Source organism: Cheilinus undulatus, linkage group 6, assembly GCF_018320785.1.
Source record: "Cheilinus undulatus linkage group 6, ASM1832078v1, whole genome shotgun sequence".
NCBI classification, from domain to species: Eukaryota; Metazoa; Chordata; class Actinopteri; order Labriformes; family Labridae; genus Cheilinus; species Cheilinus undulatus.
In genome coordinates, this window is record NC_054870.1 from 8,814,792 (window position 1) to 8,824,649 (window position 9,858).

At 38.4% G+C, this 9,858-nt stretch overlaps 1 protein-coding gene across 1 annotated transcript; it reads right to left on the reverse strand.

Moving 5' to 3' along the window:
* Positions 1-1,408: 1,408 nt before the first annotated feature.
* On the reverse strand, positions 1,409-5,719 carry LOC121511193 (tumor-associated calcium signal transducer 2-like). Its single transcript, XM_041789792.1, has 3 exons — positions 5,633-5,719; positions 1,733-1,834; positions 1,409-1,644 (listed from the first exon to the last, which is right to left on the reverse strand). Exons 1-3 carry the CDS (start codon positions 5,685-5,687, stop codon positions 1,409-1,411), a joined length of 393 nt encoding a protein of 130 aa, XP_041645726.1. The 5' UTR covers positions 5,688-5,719.
* Between the last annotated feature and the right edge of the window lie 4,139 nt (positions 5,720-9,858).

Consider the following 9,858-nt stretch of genomic DNA (forward strand, 5'->3'; position numbering starts at 1 on the left):
ATGAATAATCCCATATGCAGCACACAAACATTTAAACTTATCTTTTTTGATAAATGTTGGTAAACTTCTTCAGTGCCTGATGGTTATTTTAGGCGCTGAAGTATTCTGCAACGTTTCTATAAGCCTGTGAAGTGAACCTGCGGCTGGATGGAGCTCTCCATTAACAAACAACACTGAAAAAAATAAGAACTAGAAAAGCACTCAGAGAGCGCAGACTTCCGCCACGAATCCTATAAAAAATTCCACGATCCAGACGGTGATCTGGATAACTCCCAAAATCTAATCAGTTCTTTCTTTTTTGCCATTTGTGACATTTCCTGAAAATTTAATCAAAATCTATCCATAACTTTTTGAGTTATGTTGCTAACAAACAAACAAACTAACTAACTAATGAAGAAACCCTGCCAGTCACATAACCTCCTTGGTGAAGGTATTAAAGGCCAATCTTCATCGACTGAAAGCACACGGAACATTACTTCACATGCCAGATCCTATATGATAATAGCTGGTTATCATTTCTCATATCAAATCAGATGCTATGCTGTCTGTTGCCAAGTTTACTTATTAAGTGCAAGAATAATTCTTACACTTAATCATTATGATATATAACATAAAAGAACTTCCCGTTTTCTTGTAAAGCTGGCTTTACAACTTAGTTTTTGTTTTTTTGTTTTTTTTACCTGAAGCATTTTGATAAAGGATTTAATGAGACGCCCCTGTGCTTGTGAGTGCACGCCAACAAGAGCCAGTACAGTGTGATTTTTGAACACTTGGTGGTAATGCTGTATACTGTACCCTGGTAAAATATGAGGAGGGTATGATGGTATATAAAAAGGAACACCACTCAATCCTAGCAGATATGTTGAAGAACATGTAAATGCATGCTTTTCACTGATGTGTGCACACAAACCTAATGCCACTACTGCATAAATCAGGACCTCATGGGTCACAAAGTTCTCTAAAATGTAAAACTGTTTGATGAAAGAACCAATTTTTAACTTCTTCAAGGAACAAAAGCTCATCCTAAATGTAAAACACTCTTTCTATTACAAATCAAAAGGATATGCCAGTCAGAGTGCTTATTTGAAAAAATGAAAGTAGGGATATTTTGCCAATCATTTTATTTTATTTTTGTTAGTTTTGTATGAAACAATACAGTTTTATTATTATTATTTTTTTTAGATTTGTAAAGTACATTTTGTCATTTTACCTTCAGATAACTAAAATGATTTTTACATTTTAGTTGTAGCTATTTGTAAGTTTCAGTCAACTTAGTCAATAAATCAATAACATTGGCAGGAAACGAGGCAGGAAGTGTAAGAATTGAAGACTAAACACTTAAAAGAAACAGGCGACAGTTTGCTCTGTGGTTTGTATCTTTGTGTAACACTGCTGATGATTTTAATACTCACAGGGTCTCCACCAGCTCCTCACACTTCAGATTCTCGTCTTCCACCACAGTTTGGCGACTGCCAGCGCTGTTGACACACCAGCACTCCTCTGTGTTTTTGCACTGCTTGGCCTTAAACTTTCCATCGTTCTCACATTCAGGGTTGAAGAGGCCAGCATTGTCCAAGGCGTGAAAGTCTACACTTGTTCTGGCTCGGTATATCTCAGCCTTCCTCATAATGCACTTTGGGATTACTGAGGGTGGGAGGAGAGAGGAGAAACCAAACAACTGAAGGGGGGTTGGGGGCTACCTGAAAGATGCAATGATCGGATATTTACTTACAGGTTGTGCAGTTAAGCATTTGATTATCGTTATCACCCACCAAGAGGAAACAAGAACATGGGTTTTCGTTACAGGTGGCCCAATCCATGGTCGCACATGAGCCTGAGAAACACAAACACATTATTTCAAAACCTCTGTTACTTCTCTATCAGAAGATACTTTCAGCATAACTGTTTCGAAGTGATTGGCTTCTTTTTTTCCACACAGTAGCAGAGACAATAAGGCCTGAAAGTTTTCAGGACAAACAGGTGAACCAAGACCACAATATTCTCCACATCTCTCTGTGTTATTGTCACTGCACGGACACAAACAAATATGGCCGCCAAACTAGCAGGGACCAGTGTCAACTCTGGCAGCTATTTTAAATTTAGCCTTAGTCTTCTTGATGAAAACTAAATTTCCTCTCTGTTAGTTTTTATCACCAAAGATCTTTTTTAGCTATTCTTAGTCCAGTCTTTCTCATGGAAAGGTGGTCTGCTAACATTTCTAGTCATAGTTTCAGTCTAACTGGCTGACACAGAAAATTCTTGGCAAGCTTTTTCATGTCTTCAATGAGACGACAACATTCATGGTAAAACAAAATGATAATGATATTACTCAGCTGGTAACACTGTGATGTCTAGGATTATGGCAGTGAATTGCAGAACAAATCACACTCCATTTGCTCAGTTTTCTGCTCTGTTGCAAGGTCTGATTTAGAAAGAATATCTTGTCAATCACCTTCAGGCATCAACACTGCTGGAGTTATTCAAAGTCTTAAGTCCAGCACCTGCTCTCTTGATCCTGTCCCCACCAAACTATAAAGCTGTCTCCCAGTGTCTTTTGAATGATATTGTCAACAATATTAAAACCTCCTTTTAGACTTGCATTTGTTCCGCTGCTCTAAAATGTGCTGTCATAACACCCGTGTTAAAGAAAAGATACTTAGATCTATTAAACATAAATAACTTTAGACCAGTCTCTAACCTCACATTCAACAGCAAAATTCTAGAAAAAAATGTTTTCAACCAAGTCAACCATTATCTCTTAACTATCGATTTACATGATAAATACCAGCTGTACTGAAACAGCACTTGTAAAAGTAATCAGTGACCTTAGGAAAAAACCTCAATCCTTGTTCTGTTTGATTTTTCAGCTGCCTTCGACACCGTATCCTCATTCATAGACTCCATAATTCTGTTGGTTCATCTGCTTCAGTCATTAAGTGGTTTTCATCCTACATGAACCCCCCCATGGCTAAAACTCTTAACATCAAGAAAATATGCTTAAAATTCACTCACGCATGCAAGACAGACAGTTCTGTTTCTGTTGGTAGTTTCAAATGTGCTGAAATTTAGTGATTTTTTTGTCTTATCTAACTCCATTTTGTCATGTTTTTTTGCAGTATCTCCGTCTCTCTGTCAACTAGGGATGGGACCGATCCGATCCAATATCCGTATCAGGTCCAATATGGACTAATTAATAGATCGGATATCTGACTGACGGCACCGATCCAAATCCATCCTAAAGTTTGTGTTAGACCATGAACGCACCGCAGTCTAACATGAGACAGTCTGTGTGTAACTGAGCTAGTATTAGTTAGGGATGTTCTTAGCGGTATAATTATCTAGTCGATTAAACGTAAATCTATATTTAGAATAGTTAAAACTAGTCTAAAGATGAGAGAACACGAGGAAGAGTGGGTGTGACGTTAGCCTGATACACTCTCTATAGTGTGGCTGGCATTGAAAGCTAGCGCCGCCTGCCTTCGCTCCTCTTTGCAGATTAATATCGTGCTTTGATATTTGGCCTCATTTCACTTCAGGTGAGTAGTCATAAGTGAGCTTAACCCTCAACAGCCCACACACCACTTAATTTCCATTTACCCCTTTGGAAAACTGTCGTAGCACGGTCTTCCTATTATACACTAACAGGTTAACCATCGCAGAGATTCTCATTGTTTACATCCGGTGAAGGGTCAGAGAGGAAGGCTGCGCCCATTAACTGAAGCTACAGAAGTCTCTAGTGGTGGGAGGTTCATTAAAGAGCATTATAGACAGGGATTTCAAGCCTGTGTTCATAAAAAAATGATCGGTAATTAGTTTAACCGACTAGTTAATCCCGCACCAGCTAATTTGATAAACACTTTTAACCGTTTTAACGACCAGTTGCTGTTGTTTTTTGGATAATGTTGATATTTACTTTTTAGTAGTAGTGCAAATAAATTTGTTCTGAATACATTTAAATTCAATTCATTTTTGTATTTTTTTTTTTTCGCTTTTTAATAAGAGGAGCTGCGTGGTTTACTACAGCCTCATGTAACCTCACACATTATACCAACAACAATAATAACTATTTAAAAAAAAAAAAAATATCGGAATCAGTATCGGTATTGGCACATATTTATCAGAATTGGATCGGAACTGAAAAAAGCAATTTTTTGCACTTCTGCATTAGCTTCATTTTTCAGGACCAGAGGTTGCCGCTTGGATCATACTTTTCCTGAGTGGGCGTGGCTTCAGCTCATTCAACAGACACGCCCACACCATCCTGGCACAGATTTTACTGCCTCATTTTTCATGATTTCAGAGCTAAATTTCATTTCACTTAGAGATTTTTTATCTAACTGAAATTTGAATTAGGGGTTCATAACACAGTGGCCTGTCATACAACAAGCCTAAATACAGATTCATTTCCACTGAACAGGGTCTTTAATATTAGAGCATTAAGTCTAATACCTATACATGGGCAAAACACTTCTTGTTTTTTTTCACCATTTCTAGGTGGAAGGAGGGCAGAATTTTCCATTCTGGTTAAAATGTAGCTCTAATTAGTAGCACTTCTATTAGGATAAGAAATTGTTTTATAATGAGAAGGAAACATTTCTATAAGGACTGAAAAACAGCTCTAGTGTTGAAAACAGCTGTGAAAAGTTCAAGCACAAATAAAAACACCTTTTAGAGTAAAAACAACTCTGAAAGCATTACTCTGCAAGCAGAGTGAATTTCACTCCAGACTGAGACCAAATGTTATATTTCCAGAGGAAAACTGTATTCAGTTCGAGTAACTTTAGTTAGGTAAATTTACTGTGTAGAATGTGAACTCAGAAACCCATAAAATGAATCCCACATTATTCAAATCGATAATTTAGTACAATAGATAACTAATAGATAATAATAATAATAATAATAATATATTTAATTTAAGGGTGCCTTTCATGACACTCAAGGTCACCTTACAAAAAGTACAAAAAAGTGCATTAAAACAGGCATAAAAACAGGAATAAAAACAAACAGTAATACAACAGACAATACAAAAGATCAGAGGGAGTAGCAGAGTCAATTTAATAACAAACATAAAAACAAGTCCAGCATAAATTGGAATAAAGTTAAAATGAAATAAAGTGAATAAAGCTGAAGCCGTCAAAAACATAGTTTAAAAGTTATCAGTCCGTTAGATATAAAGATTAAAGGACATGTTTACACTTCAGCACATGACAATCACCTCGCCTTGTATTAAAATACAGTAACTGAGCAGGCTTGATGTAGGCCTTAAGTGTCTGTAAAGACTAAAAACTGTATGTTTGTATCATTTTCTTCAATAATGTAAGATCTATTCAATATATGACTGAGAAATTATTTCATAATTGTGGAAACTGTACACCTATCAGCAAACAGCTTGAGATTAACGACTTTAAATGAGTGGATATAAAAGTAAGAACTATTAAAAGTAATCTACAGCGTGTAAACTACAAAAACTTGACATTTCTACCTGTGCAAGCTCAACTCGAGCTGAGAAAACAGCCTCAAAATAAAACCATCATCATGGCTACACCCTGTCTCTGTGAGCACAGCGTAGGATAACCTCATCATTTTAGCTTACCAGCTCTTTACGTCGAGCTAAATCATTCAAAATACTCACAGTTTGTCGCTGAAGCTCCCACCGCGAGCGCAGCCAGCACGAGCACGACCCACATTTTATAAAATATCCTTCTTCAAAAGAAACTTGAACACAGTTTAGCTTCTCTCTCTGTCCGCCTCCCTCTGCTGAGGTTAGTCAGGGAGAGCTGCCAGATTTATCCCATCTTCTGTTTGCACGCTGATGACGTCAGAGGTTTGGGGTAAGAGCACGAGGGCTCGCGACCAAGAAAAAGGGGTCCTTCATGTCAGGAAAGTCGTAAGAATGATATTTGAAAATACTGATCACAAAATCATGGAGCACAATTGAAGCCACAAAAATGAAAACGTTTGTACTAACCTGATTCCAAAAAAGTTGGTACGCTTTGTAAAATGTTAATAAAACAGAGTGTAATGAAATGTAATTCTCATAAACCAATATTTTATCCACAAAAGAACATCAACAATATATCAGATGTTGAAACTGAGACATTTCACCGTTTCATGAAAATATTGGCTCATTTTTGATTTGATGGCAGCATCACATCTAAAAAAGTAGAGACAGGTCCTTGTTTACCACTGAATAGCATCCCCTCTTCTTTTAACAACCTTCTGTAAATATCTGCTTAGTGAGGAGACCAGTTGCTGGTGTCTTGGGAGTGAACTGTCTCATTTTTGTCTGATACAGGATACCTGCTCAACAGTCCTGGGTCTTCTTTGCCAGATTCTGTTGTATGATGCTCCAGATGTTGGTGAAAGGTTCAGACCAGTTCAGTACCCGGACTCTTCTACTATGAAGCCATGCTTTTGTGATGAGGAGGCAGGTGGTTTAGTATTATTCTGCTGAAATATGTGACGCCTTCCATCAGAGCCTGTTCTAACCTTGTCGAAATTATAATTTAGCCCCCCACCTCAACCCCCATCATAGCCTCGGAGAAAAGATGGTTCCTCAACTCTCTGGTCTGCAGGACATGGCATCCATAACCTTCAGATAGATTTTCAATTTTGGATAAAACTATGAAGAATATTGCTTGGTTTTAACCCATTAAAGCATGAATACACAAATTATAGCCTGAAAATTCTCATTTTTTTGGAACTGAAATGTTTATTTTACATTCTACTGAAAAAAAAAAAAATCCATAAAATTTAACATATATATCAGTTGCATCATTTGATACCTAACTGATAATCTACTTCAGGGCATTTTAATCATTTATCAGATTGTACTCTTTTTTTTTTTTTTTTTTTTTGTAATTCATTGATCATATTGAATAGATAGAGGTATCATAAAAGTATGTATCAAATAAGATACAGGAGGCTTTAAGGGGTTTAGGGATTCATTCAAAAGGGGAGAGGGAAGGGGGCAAAAAGAATACAAATGACCAATGAAGAAGGAAACAAAGGAAGGAGGGGCTGCAAACAACAATACAGTGCATCGTGGATTAAGGAGTTTCTCTCAGGCTGATACATAACCGACAAATGCCAGGTATTTTTGTGTAATTATAACAAGCAATACTGAGGTGTATTTGACCCTGTTACAGATGAACCACAACGCGGGCAATGGTAATGAACTTTCTTTTTGTGGATTTGTTTCCATCCATCCACCCATCTGACTTCCATCCATCCGACTTCAATCCATCCATCTAAATCCATCCATCCATCCCATATCTGACTTCCATCCATCTATCCATCCATCTATCCACCTGACTTCCACCCACCATCCACCAACCATTTTATTCTTTTTTACGTGTTCATATTTTACAGCCACTGGATTAAAATGAGAAGTGTTCAAATGAAAGTGCACCCTCGTCCATCTTCTGTAAAACTCAACAACTGTGTGTACCCAGCACAAACAGCTGACCGATAAGAAAACGCAAAAGTGACTTCTTTAGGACTGGGCATGAACAGAGCCCCCCCAGTTTTACCACAGGACACAGACCATAAACCATCCAGGATCTGATCCTCAGTGTTTGTCTCTGATGTTTGTCTTACAGTTCCATTTAATCTGGAGTAATAAAACCGTTATGCTGGAAGTAAAATCAAAATGTCAAACAAGGTCCCAATCAAGAGACAATTTCTCAGTTTGTGTGAGAACATTGTCAAGTTCAGGAAAAATCCCTGTTTCTATTATTGCTAGTACTAAAGATGGGACGAAGAAGAAGCTTTTTTATTATTGCATTGGTAAGAATGAAACAAAGTACAAATTGAAATGTTATTCATCAGTGACAACAGATAAAATCTAGTTTGAAACAAAGCCAAAATTGTAATGAGTATAAACAAAAAATATTGATATTCTTAAAAATTTGAAGGGATAATTCAGTATTCAGAAATGTTTGTGTGGGAACTTGTGCAAAGTCATCCTGTAGAGCAGGGCTATTCAATTACAAATTCAACTGGGCCAAATTTTTACATCAAGTATTGTATTCGGGCCAGACATGTTCAACACCCAGTAAGCAGGTGGTAATGTCAAATTTTGAACCAATACAGATCGATTTGATGAAAAATATGCACTTTCTATTCATTGCTGCACTTTTAAATTTGGCAACATGACAAAATCACGTCAAAACATGCATAAAACAACAACAGAGCTGTATTGAACATAGCCTAAGGGTAGTAGAAATGTTTTTTTCACTTCAGTAAAAATAAAATAAAATAAAAAATAAAATGAAATTATGTAAATAAAAATTTTGGTCACATCTTATCCAGGCACATTTTAAATTACATTAAAACTAAATTTGCACATGTAGCTACAGTGAAAAAGGACATGTTTTATACTCGGCATTTTGGGGCTACGTCTGTCAGCAATGCTACCCTTGCTTCAAAACAACGTAGTGCATCGTAGGTAGACTGTTGCTAGGCTGTGCGGAGTGTTGCATTCATAGTCTAAAATACTGTGGGAATTTATGAAAACTTGCGAAACAAGTTGCCCTCTGCATCTTGTGCATATCCACAGGCTGGGCCAGTTGAGGGTTGGTTCTGGGCTGCATGTGGCCCCTGGGCCGCTAATTGAATAGGCTTGCTGTAGAGCATTCATAAGTTCGGGCACTGATGTTGGACGAGAAGGCCTGGCTCGCAATCTCCGTCTCACATGCAAAGATGCTCGATGGGGGGCTCAGGTAAAGGGGACTCGAGTCAGATTTTTCTTTGGTGACTCCGACTGATTCAGACTTGAACACTAGGGACTCGACTTGGACTCAAGGTTTGGTGACTCGACTACAACATTGGTGCTGTTTAATATAACATTATTATACTCAATAGTTCGCTTAACAATTTCAAGGCTGTATATAAAACACTGTCACAGAATTGTAGAATTGGTGAATATGTTTTTAAAGCTGCTAACAGAGGAATATGTTCAAACTTTGTGTCCAATACTTGGTCTGTAATAATTATGCTTACTTACTCTTACTTGATTATGCTCACGAGTTAGTAGAATAATGTTATACACAAGATTGTTCCATAAGCAGGAGATAAACAGTGAAATACCATCAACCAACCACTGATGGAAAAAAGTTTTCAGTTCTGGATCTTGTTTTTCCAGTGCCTTCACCACTAGTGGTAGCATGAGGCGGAACCTGCAACCCACAGAGGTTGCTCAGGTAGTGCCGCTCATCCAAGAAGGCACATCCATGCGCATCATGGCAAGGTTTGCTGTCTCCTAGCACACTGTCAAGAGCAAGGAGGAGATACCAGGAAACAGGCCAGTTCACCAGGAGACGTTGAGGGGGTCATAGGAGGGCAACAACCTAGCAGCAGTACTGCTATCTGCAGCTATCTTAGTGCAAGGAGGAACAGGAGGAGCACTGCCAGAGCCCTACAAAATGAGCCCTGTCAGAAACAGATTCCATGAGGGTGGTATGAAGGCTCGACGTCCACAGTTGGGGCCTGTGCTCAAAGCCCAGCACCATGCAGCACGATCTGCATTTGCCAGAGAACACCAGAATTGTCAGATTCATTGGCGCCCTGTGCTCTTCACAGATGAAAGCAGGTTCACACTGAGTACATGTGACAGATGTGAGAGGGTCTGGAGACACCGCGAAGAAAGTTTTGCTGCCTGCAACATCCTCCAGCATGGCCAGTTTGGCAGTGGATAAGTGATGGTCTGGGGAGGCATATCCTTGGAGGTTTGTGCAGACCTTCATGTGTTAGCCAGAGGTACCCTGACAGCCATCAGGTACCGTGATGAGGCCCTCAGACCCATTGTCAGATCATATGCTGGTATAGTGGCTGGAGTGTGTCAGCAGTTCCTGCATG

What these genes read in the sequence shown, in the direction of transcription:
- LOC121511193 (XM_041789792.1), bottom strand. Translation starts at nt 5,687, where the DNA reads ATGTGGGTCGTGCTCGTGCTGGCTGCGCTCGCGGTGGGAGCTTCAGCG. An exon ending in GGGAGCTTCAGCGACAAACT is followed by an intron (nt 1,835 to 5,632) that starts GTGAGTATTTTG and finishes TGTGTTTCTCAG; the next exon opens with GCTCATGTGCGACCATGGAT. An exon ending in AATGCTTAACTGCACAACCT is followed by an intron (nt 1,645 to 1,732) that starts GTAAGTAAATAT and finishes TCCCACCCTCAG; the next exon opens with TAATCCCAAAGTGCATTATG.